Genomic DNA, 16724 nt, shown 5'->3' on the forward strand with positions numbered 1-16724 from the left:
GTCCACTGTGAGGATGGGGGGTGAGCTTGCAAACAGCTAATCCCCATCCCCACTAAACTCATCACCCCCGGCCTGCCCTCCATTGCCTTTATATGTGTGAGATCTGTTTGCTTTGAGGTTTTCCTTGACCTCAGCTCTCTAGGAACCCTGTGTTGTCTCTGCATCCTGCTAGCCTGACACTGACTGCATCTAAACCAGGGCTTAAGCGGTTTCCTGGGAGTCTAGGATTGTATTTGTTTGAAATTCACGCAGGTGGAGAAGCAGCAAGCTCCAGGATAATACCAAGGGGAAAGGTTTCTCCTGTGCAAAGCCCTAGCTGCTGGACATGATGCCCGGGTCTCCATTAGGGCCCATCCTTGTCTTGTGGGGTGGCTTGTGACCTGATCATAGAATCACAGAATGGTTTGGGTTGAGAGGGACCTTAAAGATCATCCAGTTCCAACCCCCTGCCATGGGCTGATCTTTTGTGCAGTCTTCTGGCTGATGTATGTTTGAAACGTCCTCGGTGCTGGCTGGCTGCTGAAAGAACAATGGCTTTCTAGCTGTCTGAGAAGGAAAAGAGGGGAGGAGAAACAGACTGGGCACTCTCCTACCCTTGCCAGCTCATGAAGAAGTCCTCTTTCCTCACCTCCAAGCACTGCCCTACAACCCTAGGGAGGACATCTTGTCTCTTTTGCTAGTGCAGCAGTGGATCAGACCTGGTTGTTGTTCGCCTGACAAAACAAGTGGTGGAGGCAGCGAAGCTGCCTTTGGGCTTGGAAAGACAACACTGCAGTGATCGTTCATCTTCCCCTTTGCCTTCGCCGCTGGTGGTGACAGAAATGAAGCACTGCCTCCTGTCCCCCTTGTACTCCTACCGCTCCTACCTCCTGCGCCGATTCCTTCTCCTTCTTCCTTTCAGCAAGCATCGACCTCTTGCGACGAGGCGGGTGCAAAGCTGAAATTGTCAAGAGACGGATAAAAGCTGGGAGAGCTTTTCTCTTTTTTTCAGAGGAGATAATTAGGAATAGAATCTCTGTGAGGAAGAAGATCTTTCCATCATCATTACTTTATCTCCAGGCAGCTACTCTAATCTCCCCAGGGACACAGCGCTTTCAAGCATCGTATTCTTGCTGTGGTTTTTTTAATGCTTTAATCCCTGTGTAGTTCACCCACTTTTGCTACTAAGCAGCGGGTCAGTGTGAGCCGGTGTGTTTTGTGTGCATATGTCCCTGTGTGTGGGGAGGGGAAGCTCACATGTGTGTGTGATTCTGGGTTCAATTAAATGTGCTTTGGTTTTGATCAATGTGTCCCCAGGGAGTGCTTCCCTTGGGAAATGCTGGGACTGGTTGTAAAGGATTATTCATCAGCGGCTCCTAGGTGAAAAGCTAAGGGAAAATGGCCAAACCCAACACTGCAGAGGGCTGAAAGATAGGAACAGTGTGTCTTTTGTGATTGTGGTGGGTGATACAGCGGGGCTGCAAGGTATAGATGCCTCCTAAGGAAGGAGAGCATCTTGCTGGCCTGTCTCCATCTGCTATGGCCTCGCAAAACCTGAGCAGTTTAATTGCTGGACCCTTAAATGCAGAGTTTCTGCAGGCTGCCTCTCTACAACCCCACAATCCAGTCAAAGCCTTGTTGGGCCAACACAGGCAATATGTGCTGGTCTCTTAGGTGCTAGCGCAAAAGGCAGATACACGACTGGCTTCATGTCACCCTGTCTATAGTTTCTATACAGAGATCAAGTGCTTGTCTGTAGGTGAAGGTGAGTCCAGAGTAAGGGTCTCATTCGTCCCTCTGGATCTGTAAGGAGCTGTAATCGTTCCTCTGCTCTGGCTGGTCCTTTCTTATTCACCACTTATCACAGTTGGAAACTCCTTCAGCCCTTTGCCTTCAACAGTCACAGTGAAATGCTTTAAAAGAGAGAAGTGCTGTTTGCTGCCTGACATTAGGCTTTGTTGTACTCCTCAGCTGAGAAACAGAAATGTAACCACCAACTGCAAAATATGTGTATATGTAACATACATCCTGTCTCACACTTTCTCTTAGCCATCCCCATCGCTGACGACAGGAGGAGACCATACGTCAGGCTGACTCTTCATCAGGCAGAGGGCACCCAGACTCTTCTTGGCTTCTTCTGGCCAGGTTTTGGGACATCCCCATCATCCCTGGGGGCACAGGCCTTGCTGTGCCCCATCTCCTCTCTGCGATAATGCAGAGGGGTAAAGATTACTGTCCTGCCTGTCAGCCGCAGTCCAGGTGCTGGGCACTGCTCCGCACCACCTTGGGTAGAACCAGAGAGCCCTGGGTGAGGACATGGGACACTGAGGTCTCCCTTGCAGCTGCCCCGGGGTGGGTAGGATGGTTGCAGCTCTCTGGAGGCAGGAGGAGTGCTCTGAAGGCCCTGTGGAGATACTGAAGCCCCATTTCACAGGGATCAGAGCCCCATCATGTTGCATTCAGCTGACGGAAGGCAGAGACAGGGATACTGGTGTGCAGGAATGGATGGAAGCAAAAAGCAGCCCAGCCCTCTGGTCCGGAGAGAGCAACCTGCTTGGGACAGGCAGATCCTTTGGTCTGCTGGGAAGGGCAGTGCCCCACACGTGGTTCCGTAGCTGCTACCTCTAGTAACAGCTGCTACCTCTAGTAAGGCCTTCTGCCGCAGCACTAGCAGCCGTGCGGGGGCTGTTGCTGTGCCAGCTGCTCTGGAAGCACTGCACGAGTCTTAATGAGCCTTCCTGGCTGCGGGAGGGAGTGGAGGAGGCTCCCAGCAGGATGGAGAGGCGTAAGGGGGCAATTAAGGCAGCCCCCCATTGCTAGGGCAGTGCGGGTAATGGGGGCCTTGGAAGTGTCACCTCCTAGGGACAAAGCACGGGCTGGCTTGACCTCATTTGAGGCAACCTGCACAGGGACCCACAACCTGCAAGCCCAAAGCAGAGACTGCAGGTGTTAGAGAGCACAGGAACTCCCAAAAGCCTGCCCCAAGGCAGAGGTCCCAGGGATGCCCATGTCCCTGGGAAGGCAGATTCTGCACAGCTGGTGGTGCCCTCTGGAAAGATGGGCAGGGGCTGGAGAGGTTCAGGAATTGCAGTGTTTTGCTTTCAAACCTGATAATTAACAGCCTGAAGGTTTCCTGTTGATATGTTGGACCTGGTCTTCCTTGCTGCAGGACAAAGCCCTTTCGGGGCTGGAGGGTTTAGTCTGGTTAAGCCGCTGGCCTGCAGAAAGCCCTGCAGCAGCGATTAGGAAGGAAAAGGGCAGTCCCGTTCCTCCCCTTGAAGCATGTTAACAGCCCCTTGGTGGGGAGATAGAGGAGACCATGCAAGTGGCATCAATTGTATCCGCCTGTCTCCCCCAGCTGCTCCACTTGGGCCAGCCCCCACTGAGCCACCACAGCCTGACAGTGCCCTTGTCTCTGCTCTGCCCATATCTTGGGTTTTCTCTATCTCTTTCCCCCCCATCTTAGGTATCCAGACACAATACAGTGTCCAGCTGAGTGCATCTACCCTAATCACAAGACCTTCTCCATGGCATTGTCAAAAATTTCCTTCTTTACCCCCCACCAAGGGTGACTTTGTCGTGTCGCTGCACACAATATGTTGTTTTCAAACCACTGCCCTTAGAGAGACACAGGGCTTCTCCCGAGTGCTCCTGGTTAATTTAGAAGCAAGCAATATATGGAAGTCATTGTAATTACTCCTTCCAGCCAGCAACACCATTAAGTTGTTGTTTCCTCCACCTCTTAAGCACTGTTGCAGGTTTGCAGATTTTGCAAGGCTTGGCTCACCAAAAATAAATGGTCTTGTCTTGCTCTCTTCTTCCCCAGATGGGTGAGAAGCAGCCTCTGCTTCCTGCAGAGAAGGATGGAAATCAAATATTTATTCCTACTCTTAATTTTCTGTCTCCCAACCAGTTTCTAATCTCTCCATAATGCCTTGTTTCCTGATGAGCCTTATACAAAGGCATTTGCTGTAAGCTTTTAAAATGTCTGGATGAATTAGATCAGCTTTTCCTGTGGGTTCCCTGGTCTGCCCAACTGGCTGTGAACGTCCAGGGGGGACAGGAGGTTGCCCTACAGAAGCTGTGCCAGTGGGCTTCCCCCTTTCTCCCTTCCCAGAAGTGTTGGAGCCACATGTTCTGGGGACACTGCTGGGGTTGGGATCACTCCAGCATCTTCTGGCGGGGAGGCAGAGGGCAGCACCCAAGTCCCCATCTCCTGGCATCGCCTTTGTTTCTGCTTTTCTGATGGAGGTTTGCACAGATCTCGGCGTGGGCTGGCTTTCCGGGTTCCGGAGGAGATGGGGTTTATGCCAATAGCCTACACCAGTGGACAGGCTGTTTTCATCCTTCTTCATCCTCCTGCATGTCTCCTGCCTTGGCTGGTAGCCCCAAAAGTCCCCTGCAGTTTTCATAGGAGAGTCTTCTGGACCAGTCCCCCCCCCATTTCACCTCCTCCTAAGTTTGTGACCCAAGCAATGGCTTTGGACATTTCCTTCCCTAAAAAGTGCTGTCCTTCTAATTATGTTCCTGTTACTTGGGTGCATTAGAGAAGGGGTCACCTCTTGAACCCCTTTCTGCTAGTGATGGGGTTGAGCCTCCAGCTCAGCAAAGCCCTGGAGCATATGCTTCAGCGGAAGTACATACTCAGAGTTATCTTTTTTTCTTCCAAAAAACTCTCAAATTTGAGATGTGCTGAAGGGCTGAAGGCAAGAGCTTCAGGCTTTGTTTTATGGCATTAAATACCCTCCAGAAGGAGAAGTAGGAGCTGTGGCAACAGTTCTGCCTCAGCAAGGAGACCCCACCAGCATGCCAGGAATGGCAAAACCTTGGGGAAAACTGAGTCCACTGGCTTTATGTTCCCCAAATATTGGTGAGGTTGTGCCTTTGCTAGGAGGGACAGGACCCACTGAAGACCAAAAGCATTGTGTAGTTCTGGCCACAGGTTACTCTAGAATAGGTGGCTCCAAGAGCTGTGCCTAGCTAGGTCAGGAATCATCTAGTTCCAACCCCCCTGCCATGGGTAGGAACGCCTCACACTAGACCATGTCACCCAAGACTCCATCCAACCTGGCTTTGAACACTGCCTTGAACACTTCTCCCACCTCCCCAGCAACAGCCTGTACCCGTGCTTCTCCACAATAGGGTAGATGAGAGCTGCTCAAACTGTGACACTCCCCACCCTGGCACCCAGATCCTTGTAATGCCAGCCACACAGCTGCGGGTCTGGCCATCTCCCTCCAGGGATGCCACCCTAAGCATCCCAGGGAAGGACACCACGGCTTGGCCCAGCCGGTCCCCTCCATCCCCGTAGCGACCTCGCATCCCTCGGGAGGCTCCAACAGAAAACATCACGTTTATTGTTCACGATCAGCTTTACAAAAGAAACGTCCCAACACTGGCGCGCGTCAGGGGCCCATCACAAGCGTGCATGAGAGAAAGCGCGCGAGCGGGTGAGGAAGAGGGGGCAGCCCGGCAGGGTGCGTGAAGATCACAGTGTTTCCCACTTGGCACGAGGGCTGTGCCCCATCCCTGCTGTGTCTCCCCCCAGCGGGCTGAGCCACCTCACTGCTGGTGGGGACGCTATGGGAGGCAATGCTGGGTGTCTGGGCTGTCCCCTCTGCCTGCCTCACCACCGCCGGGCACAGGGGCAGCCGTTGCCAAAAGCACAAAGTGGGACTTGGGGTAATGGGGAGCACTGGAAGCTGGACACAGCACTGAGCAACCATGAGACCCCTGAAATAACCCTCCCGCCCTCCCCAGACACACACACGCACTCACATATCTACATGTTGGTCACCGCACGGCGTGGAAACAGCATATTCTCAGGCACTCCACGGGGAGAATACCAGCCTGCCCATCACCTTCCCAGTCCCAAGGCTGGTGGCAGCCCTATCCCTGGCCAGGAGCCGCTCAAAGCAGGGGACCAAGAAGGCAAGGGCAGCAACTGAGTGCCGCCACCACCATCCTTCATCTCCTTTTTTCCCTGATTCTGCTCCCTGCAATTGCGGTTGCTGCACTCCTTCCCCCTTGGCCAGGGCTGGGGGAGATGCTTTGCCCCTTTCTCCCATTCTCTCGATGGCCAACTGACCCCCAGCTTGCGGGTGGGATGGCCCACTCTGCTTCCCCCTGCCTCAAAAGCCTGATGCCCCTCAGACAACCCTGTTTGAGCAGGCAGCAGAGGCAGGAGAAGGGTTCTAGTGGGGGGAGCGCTGCCCTGCCAACCCTCCACCATCCTCCCTTATCCTCCCCAGGGCCACACTCGAAAAACCAGGGCAGCAGGAGAAGAGGGAATGGGGCCAGAGGGGAAGATCCTCCCAGCCAAGCCTTTGGGCTCATTCGGAGTACAGGCTTACAAAAACAGGAGATTGCAGCACTATAAATAAATAAATAAAGGGGATGTGCTCAGGGGGGTGCCTGCACGCTTGGCATCCCACCGAGGCCGGACCATGCTCAGGGTGGATGGAGGTCTCCTTCCCACTCCCTGTTGGGGCTGACAAGGTGGGGACCCTCACCATACCAGAGATACCTGTGGGTATGGTGAGGTCCTCCCAAAACAGAAGCGGGGCAAGGGGAGACCCAGGGGCAGGCGTACCAGGAGGGGGGACAAGCCACACCGTCAGCGTGGGGGCAAGGGAGGCTGCCAGGAGCCCCTCTCCCTCCCAGGATGCCAGCACAGGGGGCTAGGTGGTCTGGAAGGGGAGAAAGGGGCTCCCTGCGTCGGGGCTGCCACAGGGCTCCTTGGCACTGGGGAGGGGGCGAGGGGCTGCTCATGCCTTCCTCCCTTCCTCGCAGGCAGCAAAGCTGCCCTTGCTGGCACCCCCGAAGACCTCCACCGCCTGGTCATCCCACTGGATCACGTTGCCTTGGAGGCGGGAGGTGCAGTTGGCCAAGGCCAGGATCTCCGCCGGTGCTAGCATGTGGTCCCACACGTTGAACTGCGCCAGCTCCCCCACGAAGGCCTGCGTGGCATCGAAGCGTCCGCCCAGCGTGTCCTGGGAAAGAGCAGGAGAGGTGGTGGGACACGGAAAGGGAAACGCATCCATTGGGCAGACAGTGCAAGGCGGAGAGGGAGAAGATCAGGGAGAAACAGAGCGAGATGCCCAATGGCAAGGAGGGGAGTGGATGGATGCATGAAGGAGGTACAAGAAGACAAGGTGAGGAGCAAATGGAGGACAGAGGGTAGAGGGAAGAGAAGAAGACAGTGCGCTCATGCAGCCCACTCAGAGGTCAGCTGAGCAGGCAGGAGAGCCCCTTGCCCAAGCTGCCATCCTGAGTGCTGCTGCCCATGCCACCTCCTGCCCTCACCCCATTTGGGGGCTGCCCCCCCTGGCTGGCTTCACACCGAAGCAATGCCAACTGGCAGCTCCCGGTGCTGGGATGGCACATACCTGCTCCTGGCCCAGGATGATGACGCCCTGAGGCTTGATAGCATGCCAGGAGGCCAGGTTCTCACCAGCACCCCGCTGCTCGCCGTCCTGGTACGCTGACCACTTGCCATCCCGGGTGGTCCATGCCACACAGACATGGTGCCAGGCCTTGTCCTTCAGGCTAAGTGGCAGCTGGGCAACCTTAGAGAGAAAAGCAGGAGCCCAGTGCTCAGTGGGACTGCCGGGAGACCCTGGTGTCCCCCCAGATCCTTGCAGAGCAGGTGGTGCACCCCCATGGCAATGGCACCCCAAATTCTACAGACACCCCAATGTGCTGCTTTTCCCTCTCAGAACCCACCCCAGTGCACCATCCTCCCCATCCTCCTCATTTTTCTGCCTCCCTCCTCCACTCCAGGCCCCTTCCTCCCAGCTCCCCCACACCCGTACCCCCAGGAGCATCATTTCCAGGGGGGTTAAAGCAGGGGAGATGAGGGCAGGAGCTTCCCTCCCACTCCCCCTGTGGCTGGGCTGACCTTGTCATTGATGAGCAGCTCCAGGGGGTTGGTGCCCCACTCCAGCAGCACAATCTCATTGGATTGGCTTGGGACAGAGTAGGAGAAAGGGGTGCCGAGCCCCCCCAGGGCCTTGGACTTCAGCCACATGCAGATGGTGAAGGCATAGAGCTCCGGCAGGCTCTTCTTCATGCGGGCGTACATGTAGTTGTTCTGCACCGGGATGGTCACCTTGAAGGCATCAGGAGGGCTGTAGCCCTGTGGTCCTACGTGCCAAGGATGGGGAGGAGGGAGAGAGGAGGGTCAGCACGCACGGCTGGGATGAGGGTAGCCCCATCCTGGGGTTCTTGTGGGGATGCACCTTGGGGTAGGGACCTCCCTGCACTACCTCCATCCCTGTCAGGCAGGACTCACCATGTTCCAGCTCCGTCACCCGGTTCTGGAGGGAGCTCAGCTCCTTCTCAATGTCATGCTGGTGCTGGTTGCGGTCGGTGTTGGCAGCCTGGCGCTCCTTCTGCAGGGTCAGGATCTTGGAGAGGAGCTGCTCCTCCAGCTGCTCCATCTTGGTGTGGAGGGCATCGCGGGCAAGCGCTGGAGCAGTGGGTGCTGAGCCATTGGTGCGGGCTGGCAGCTCCTGCTGCGCTTGGCAGCCACCGTGACCAAGGGGAAAGAAGAGAGAAGAGAGAAAACTCAGAATGGTGTCACTGTAAGAGGTTAAATAAGGATGTGCAGAACCTGCACCACTACAGGGAGTGCTGCGACCGTAACCCCACATCCACACCAAGGTCTTCTCCAGCTGACGCTGCACCTCCCCTCTCAAAGCCCCCATTTGAGTTCATTACTGCAAAATGAAGTTTGGCTGCTCTTAATGACTTTCTGCCACTTCAGAGCCAGAGCAAGGATGGAACACATGGGCACTTGGGTCATCCCTTGGCTCTGCTCCTGTGGGCAGACTCCCACGAGGAGGGAACAACACAGGAAGGAGCTCAGACCTCCCCTCCTGCTACTCATGAGGCTGCTTCACCAAGGCGGGCGAGTTAACATCACCTAACGGGGCTGTAATCCTTTTATCCCAGCTCAGCTGTGCCAGGTCAGGCAGTAGCTCTCTACAAGCCAGCGGCTCCCAGGCCATCAGGATGCCACAGAGAAGTGGAGCCAGTGGCCAGGCTATCATGTCTCTAGTCCTCAAGACATGACCCATCACGTGGGGACATTAAACGCATCTTGTCCCCAAGTTAAAACCCAGACCAAAACTCTTCCTTTGGATGATCCAAACCCCATCATCTGGCAAAGATGCTCCCAGCTGCTACTGCACCCTGCAAAGATCCCAGATCCCACCTCACTGGGAGACCCCATCCCAGCTGGAAGGGAGAAGATGGCCCTTTGCCGTGCTCCTGTGCTTTCTCTGCAAATAGGAGCCCTCTCCCTTCTCCATGTCCTTGGGGTCTTAGTCTCTCTGCCATGGGCTTGGAAAGATGGTGACCACCTTTTCCATGCTGTCAGACCTTCCCGAAAGTGTTGGAGTGGCCATGGAGACTTTCAGTCTGGCAGAGGCCAAGGCAGGAGTCACCACAGCCACTCCAACACCAAGAGTCTGAATGGCTGCTTCAGCATGGGACATTTGCATGGCTGGTGGGACATGGGGTGATGCCATCCCTGCGGATCTGGACAGGCCCCACTGGCCACAGAGCTTGTCTAGCTTGTCACCACACTCATCAGTGGTTGTAGCTTCCAGCTTTTTCTTCCCTATATTCTGCTTTTCCAGGAGGGACAGGACCTGGTGGTCGTGCACACAAAGATGAACGGGGGGATGCCTGCCAGTGTCACCTCATTTGCTAACCATCATGAATAACACAGGGGAGGGGAAGACCGGAGGAAAGCCGGGTTTGGCTGGGCAGAATACAACCTTGGAGTACGGAAACAGCAGGGAGAAGGTAGCAAGGAGAGGGGAAGTGAGAAGATGGTGTTGATGTGAGCACAAAGCCCCACACCAGGCAACAATACACAAATAAGAGGGAGGCTGCAATGCCCCAGGGATGGAAGAGTCTCCAGCCAGGGCAAACCCACAGGTTTTGTGAGGAAAACCAATGTGGAGAACCAAAGCCCAGCAAGAAAAGAGAGGTTGTGCAGGGGACATCTGCCAGCCCTGATCAAACGCTAGTCCTCATGCCAGCTTGCTCTGGGAGCACTGGGGATGCTCTCACAGGGGAGGGGGGAAAAACACCCAGCAAATGGCTTCCTAACTTTGGTCTCTGTAAGACAGGGAGGGATTAGCTGATGGGGAAGGGGCTTTAGCCCTTTTTTTTTTGGGGGGGGGGGGAGGGAGGGGCCGCAGGTGTTCTTGGATACCCACTGTTGCAGCCAGCCTGAAAGGGATATTGTGAGGGACGGAAAGGTGAGTGGAAAGGTTAATTCTGAACCTCACAACAGGGATAATTCCCACCCGGGGCTGCCTGTGCTCGTAACCAAGCAGAGCTGGCTGTGTTGGTGGGGATGGGGTTTGCCTTCGCCTCTTTGTCCCCATCCCGCGGGCTCCAAGAGCATCTCTCATCCCTTCAGGCTGCCTGGCTGTGGCGGGGGCTGGCACGCTCCCGTCTGCCGCACGCTTTGATTGCTCGAGCTGCGGGTTTGGAGCCTACGTCTCTGCTTTCCTGCACGGCTCCATCTGTTAATGACGAAAAAAGAAAAGGCTGGGAGCTTTTGTCGCGCTCGCTAGCCCCCAATAGCCTGCCCTACATTATTCAGTAATGACAGAGCGCTTTTTTCTCCCTCCCTTCCTCCTTCTTTTCTCCTCGCTGCTATTTTCTTCCCTATATAACTTTTCTCCCTATGGCTTTTTTGGTTCTCTGCCTTTGGAGCATCTCCTCCTGATGCTCCCCTCCACGCACACACACGCTGTCTCTCCCCTTTTGTTCAATTCCTTCCCCCTTTCTGAGTTTTTGTCCCTTCATCCCTCTGTCCAGCTCTCCTTGGCCTCTCCAGCCTGGTAGTTGGGGCACCAACAGCCAGGCACAAGTGGTTGGCTGAACCATTGCTGACCCCATGTTCCTCTTGGCAAGGGATGCAGCTGGTACCCTTATCTGGCAGAGCTTGGGAGCCACCCCATCAGCCCAACAGACACTGTCCTCATCCCTCCAGACAGGAGACCAGATCTCCCCATCCCACTCCCCACAGCCAGGATGTGCCGAGTGATTGTCCTGGTGCTGTGCTGGGCTACATCCCCTAACCATCCTCTGCATCTCCGAGCTGCTGCTCGAGCATCCTTCTCCCAGATCAAATCATTTGCAGCATTACTAATGCTAGATGTGCAGCTATTATCTCACGGTGACCTTTGTGGAGGGGAACGGGGGGAAGCGCCTTCTCCCCGGCTGTTCGGCAGGCACCCGGCTCCCATCTGCCGCGGCGCAGGCAGCAGGGGAGTGGGCAGCGGGTGCGGGGGACGGTTTTTGGCCACCAGAGACAGCAAAAGAGATTGAAAGATGCCAGGTAATATTAATCACGTTAAATGTCAGTGGCTGGCAGGGGGCGGGAGGGAGGAGGTGGGGGCAGGGGGCTTGCTCGCTCGGGCTGTAGCCCTTGGTCGGCAAATGCACTTTGATTTATGTAAGGAGATCAGAGCCTCATTTACTAATGCACCGGCAAATCTGGGACCCGCCGCACCCCCTTGGTCATGGCATGCAAGATCCCACCTTAGCCTCCAGGTCAGGGCAGGACCACAGGATGATGCCTGTGGGCTGATGACCTGGCACATGCCAGGAATCATGATACTGAGCTGGGTGTGCACACACAGCAACCCTGTTCCCTTCTCCAGGCTCACAGCTCCTCCATGGCCACTGTTGCGGGATGGCACACTTGCTGCGCAGGGAGTTTTCAGACCCTGACACCTTTTTGGACCCAGGCAGGAGCTTGAGGGTCATTAAACTCCAGGAGGGACCACCCGCAGTAGGGAATGAGCAAGGATGTATTGGCCTTCCCTCCTTCTCCTCATAAGAGAAGAGGTCACTGCTGATCCCATCCTCTTCAAACCTCATTTGGGACCCAAAGTTTGGGGTTTCCCATCCCTGCTCTGCTGGAGATGGACATTCTGAGGTCACCAACCACAATGGCACAGCCACACACCAGCTGAGGAGCAAACAGGCTGTTACAGCTCTACCAGGGCCAGGTTTCCTACAGACACCATCAGGCTGTCCCCCTCCCGCTCCGCTCCCTTACAAGTAATGGGATGATGGGGAGGAAGGGGGCATCTGGACCCCTCCACAGCCCAGGCAGCCAAGGCAATTCCCGCTCCACTCCAAAACTGCTCCATTTCCATTTGCAGCAGTAATTAAAAGCATGGAAAAGGAGCATCTGGGGCCATTGCACTGCATGCCAAGATGCACCCAAGTGAGTGAATGCGAGCACGTGCAGAGAGCAGCGGGAGACCCTCAACACCAGGAGGAAAAAGCCCAGCCAGGCTCTTGCGTACAAGGAAAAGATGAGTGATGCCTTGGGAAGGGTTAGGAGGGGGTGAGGGAAGATGTCCCTGTGTGAGCGCCATGCCAGCACTAGCCTGTCCTCACCAAAATGGCAGGGGGCAAAAAGCGAGCCCGTAAGGGCTCTCCCTGCATCTGTCCTGGGAAACGCTGCTGCTGTGCTGCCAAAATTAAGAATCAAATGACTTAATAGGTTTTTCAGCACATCAATAAATCTCGTTATGCCTTACAGCCATGGCCAGAAGTGCCTGGATTAGACCAGCAATCTAATCCAGATCTAATCCAGATCCAGCCCCCTCCCTGCAATCCCAGCTCTGGAGCCTCCAGGAGTAATCACTGCTGGCAAACCTGCTGGGAGATACCCTGGGTTGCAGCATTCCCAGGGGGTCCATGGCATTTTGTGTCATTTCCTCTCATGAGACTAAGCCACCCCAGGCTTCGATAGCATTTCCTCTTCTCCCCTACCACTGGGTTTCACAGGGCCTCCAGCATGCTGGCAGCCACCCCGGGACCATCCCCATTCAGGTCACATTATGGGGTGATCACCATCGCACTTTAGGAGAGCTGCTGGAGGTACCCCACATGCCATAGAATACCTCGGGAATGCTCCCGGGGCTAACAGATGGAGCCATGCGGGATGGAGAGGCGCAGGGACCTCACCACTAAGTTTTAGGTGTCCGCACATATTTGAGGCGGGCAAAGACAAGCTGGAGAGGGAGGCCACAAGCAACTATCCCTGCACGGCTGAGGTGTGACCCCAGGGCTCAGCTGTCACCAGGCCAGCCTGAGCAGCTCTGGTGTTACAGCAGGACGGAGCCAGGGCAAAGTCCATCCCACCTGCGACACGCTGCCCTATTTCCTGAGCCGGCAGGGCTGGCCGAGCCGCAGGGCACTGCATCTCCCTGCAGAGCACCCTTGGGATCCTCGCATCCCTGGCACTGTGGAAGGGAATGTTTTTGGCAACATGCTACTTGGCTTCCTCATCAGTGAGTGTGTGTGTGAGCCTTGACCCGGCATCGCTTCACGCTCCCTGGGTACATGCGAGTGTCTGCTCCAGCCCTTGTGAGCTTCACCCTCTGTCACCCCAAACCTCCCACCAGCACCAGAAACCCCAGGAGAGGGGCCAAGGCAGCTGGTGCGTGTGTGCAGGGGCTTGTTTTTCCCCCCTTTATTTCTGCATGAGCACGCCTGCCATCTGCATGTGCATTTCTTAGCCTGGTTCTGTTATCCTGCTTGTGGGAATCTGTTTGGGGCTGCAGGTTTTTTTTTGGGTGGTTCTGTCTCTCCCTTTGGCTGTATTGGGCTCTGGGTGGTTTACTCAGCCAGGCTGCATGGCCCCATCTCCCCACACGTGCCTGGCGTACCTCTGTGTTTGTTTTCATGCATGTGTGAGCATTACCCACAGGTGCTTCCTCCAGTCTCTAGCTCTTTTCCCTCCTGTGTGCATGTATTTACTTGCCTTTCACTGTCTTTCTATCCCCATTCCTATCTCTATCCATTGCAACGCCCTCTCTCTCAGTCTCGTTTCTCAGCCCCTGACCTCAGTGGCTCTCTTACCACCCATGGCCCGCTGCTACTGCGCCCATGTCGTGTAGTGAAGGGGAGCAGAAGGGCAAAGAGGGACCCAAAGGGGTACTGCCTGACCCCCCTCCCAGCTCTGTGTTCCAGGGAAGAGTGGAGAAGGCAGTAGGGAGCCAAATGGGAAGATGAGGAGGTTGACAACTTGCCGGAAGCTCCTCGCAGGTAGCTCTGGCTCCTGTCAGACCTCAGGGGACAACACAACCTCCAGAAAAGATGGGACATCTGGAGTGAACTCCCCAGGGAAACCAGACGAGTTGCCCCAGCAGCTCTCCCATGCCCAAACTATTGCCCTTGGCCATATCCTGCACAGTCTGCCAAGGTCCATGTGGCTGCTGAGCCCACATCAGCTAAAAGAAATTGACACACACATGCACTCTGTGATGGGCCCTGTCCCAGCAGAACCTTTGATGCTGGTGGTTTGTGGCTGGGGCAGTGCTGAGCCTGCTGGACACATACTGCTACAGAGTGGGGACCAGGATTCTGCAGCCCAAGTGCCAACAGCCCGATGATGTGCTCCAGCTGCCCCCTTCTTTCTACAGCTCCTGTGAGCCACGCGAGGACGGGGTGCCAGGCTCGCAGCGCATGGCACCGCCCTTTACTTTGTGAGAAGTCCCATTCGTAACTGAAATGGCATCAGATGGGATTTACCTTTCTGCTAAAGGGCAGGATCTGTTCCTGAGCTGACAACCTGCTCCACTGGAGGCCTTGGCAGGTGCTATGGGGTGAGCAAGGTGCCCTACCTGGGTGCAAACTGGGGGCAAAGTGGGGCAGCCCTAGGACCACCCTGCATGGAGGGTAGAGAGTGGGGCTGAGGGCGAGGGGCTGGGCAGAGACCTTGAGGATGAGCCGGGCAAGGACAACCTTCCTGAAGCCTCACAAGGGGGACAAGCTGGTTTGGGATCTGTGTGGCTGCGCACGCGGGGAACAGCCTGTATGGGAGCATCCCCCCAGGAGCATCCCCCCGCTCCCGACCCCCGGGAGCACCCCCCCCGAGACCACCCCTCGCACCTCTATCCGGTCGATGCGGTCCTGGAGGGCTCGGACGGCCTCCTCCAGCTCCCGCACGGCGGGCGGCTCGGCGGGGGGGTGGCCCATGGTGCCGGGACGCGGGGCGGCGCGGAGACCGGCGGCGGGGGGAACGGCGGCGGCGGCGGGGGCTCGCAGGCCGCCCTCGCAGCGGCTGAGCTTCCCGGTGAGCTCCCGGATGGTCTCCTGGTCCATGCGGATCCGCTCCTTCTGCTCCAGCGCCGTGCGGCGCAGCTGGGCCGCCGCGCTCCGCAGCGCCAGCAGCTCCTCGGGGCCGGGGCCGGTGCCGGTACCGGTGGCCGGGCACTCGGCGCTCAGCGGCGTGCAGACGAAGCGGCTGAAGAGCGGCGGCGGCGGCGGGCCCCCCGGTAGGCGCGGCCCGGCGCTGGCCAGAGCCTCAGCGGGGCCGTGCAGCGCTCCCAGCCCCTTGTCGGCAGCAGGCAGGAGAGCGGCGGCGGCCGAGTCATTGTCGGCGGTGGCGGCGGTGGCGGCGGGAGCGGCGGTGCCGGCCGGGTGGACGCTGGCGATGATGCAGATGATGGCCCCCAGGAAAGCCAGCATGCCCGCCGCCAGCAGCACCGCCAGAAACTTCAGGGTGGCAGCGGCGTGGGGGGCCCGAGCCCGCGGACAGCGAGAAAACGAAGCAGGCGGGATGGAGAGACGGGCGGACACACAGCCCGGAGGGAGCCGGCGAGGAACGACAGTACCGGCAACACCACCACCAGCGCTGGGGCCCCGCCGCGCCGCGCTTATATCTGCCGGGCGGCACCGCCCGCCCCGCCCCGCCCCGCCCCGCCCCGCCTCCCCCCGGTCCTGCTCGGCCGTGCAGCCCCGGGCGGTCCTGCCCCGATTTAGGGACCCCCTATCCCGAGCATCCCTTCCCGGGCTGCAGGTGCGAGGGGCACGGTCAGCGGGAGAGGAGCGGGCTAGGGGCGGCGGGGAGGAGCGGGCCGGGGTCGGGGAGGACACGCCGGGGGCAGCCGGGGACGGGGGCAGCCGAGGCTGGGGCTCGCTGAAATCAGCCCCGTGGGAGCAGCCAGGGAGGGGATGCACCTCCGGGACAGCCCAAGGGAGGGTTTTCCCTTGTGAGATGCTTGGGCTGGAAGTAAAGGGCCCTTTGACACCCTGAGGGTCAACACCTCACAGTTAGGCATTCCCCAGGAGGATCTTTCGGGCTGCTGTTGGGCCTTTCCTTCCTTGTGTTTGTCCTACAAATTAAGCCAGGAACCTTCCAGCTCTTGGGAATGCTTCTTCTGAGAGGCCAGCAGGGAGGCTGTCTTGTTTTCCCACCCCACGCACAACTGTTGCATTGAGGAGCAGCGGGATGTCTCACCCGCTGCCCCGCGCACCCTGCCATCCATTCAGGAAATAACCACCTACACTTCATCTTCCCCTACCATCACTCTCTCCTAAACCACTCATAAATAAGACACTTCAGACACCCACTTTCTCCTTGCTCTGACAGCGTGCTCGCCCATCCGACACAAGCCGTGCTGTGTCCTCTTCTCTTCCCTGGGCATGCCGGGGCCTGAGCTACACAGCCGAGCCAAGCAAAGAAGAGCAGTGAAGGGAAAGCAAAAAAATCGATTTTAAGCTCTGCTCAGTAATGGCAGGAAATCCTTCCTAGCCAGCAGGGAAGCAGCAGCATGTGTGTTTAAAACAGCTCTAGTGCTGGATATGAAACATGGGTAAAGATTCCATCTTCTCCCCTCCAAGGCACGTTTGAATGGATAGCAAGGGAGCCAGAGCTACAAAGGCTCCTCAGATTTGGCTTCATGAGAGCAGAC

At 57.0% G+C, this 16724-nt stretch overlaps 1 protein-coding gene across 1 annotated transcript; it reads right to left on the reverse strand.

Annotated features, from left to right (window-relative positions):
- Window positions 1-5313: 5313 nt before the first annotated feature.
- NPTXR (neuronal pentraxin receptor) lies at window positions 5314-15720 on the reverse strand. Its single transcript, XM_030478191.1, has 5 exons — window positions 14920-15720; window positions 8273-8495; window positions 7880-8124; window positions 7368-7547; window positions 5314-6971 (listed from the first exon to the last, which is right to left on the reverse strand). Exons 1-5 carry the CDS (start codon window positions 15496-15498, stop codon window positions 6747-6749), a joined length of 1452 nt encoding a protein of 483 aa, XP_030334051.1. The 5' UTR covers window positions 15499-15720; the 3' UTR covers window positions 5314-6746.
- Window positions 15721-16724: the final 1004 nt, after the last annotated feature.

Source organism: Strigops habroptila, chromosome 3, assembly GCF_004027225.2.
Source record: "Strigops habroptila isolate Jane chromosome 3, bStrHab1.2.pri, whole genome shotgun sequence".
Classification (NCBI taxonomy): Eukaryota; Metazoa; Chordata; class Aves; order Psittaciformes; family Psittacidae; genus Strigops; species Strigops habroptila.

Excerpts from the sequence above, each read along its gene's own strand:
- NPTXR (XM_030478191.1), bottom strand. The coding sequence starts at position 15,498 with ATGCTGGCTTTCCTGGGGGCCATCATCTGCATCATCGCCAGCGTCCAC. Across the intron at positions 8,125-8,272 it reads GGTGACGGAGCTGGAACATG|GACCACAGGGCTACAGCCCT; the intron begins GTGAGTCCTGCC and ends CTTGGCACGTAG. Across the intron at positions 6,972-7,367 it reads TCATCCTGGGCCAGGAGCAG|GACACGCTGGGCGGACGCTT; the intron begins GTATGTGCCATC and ends GCTCTTTCCCAG.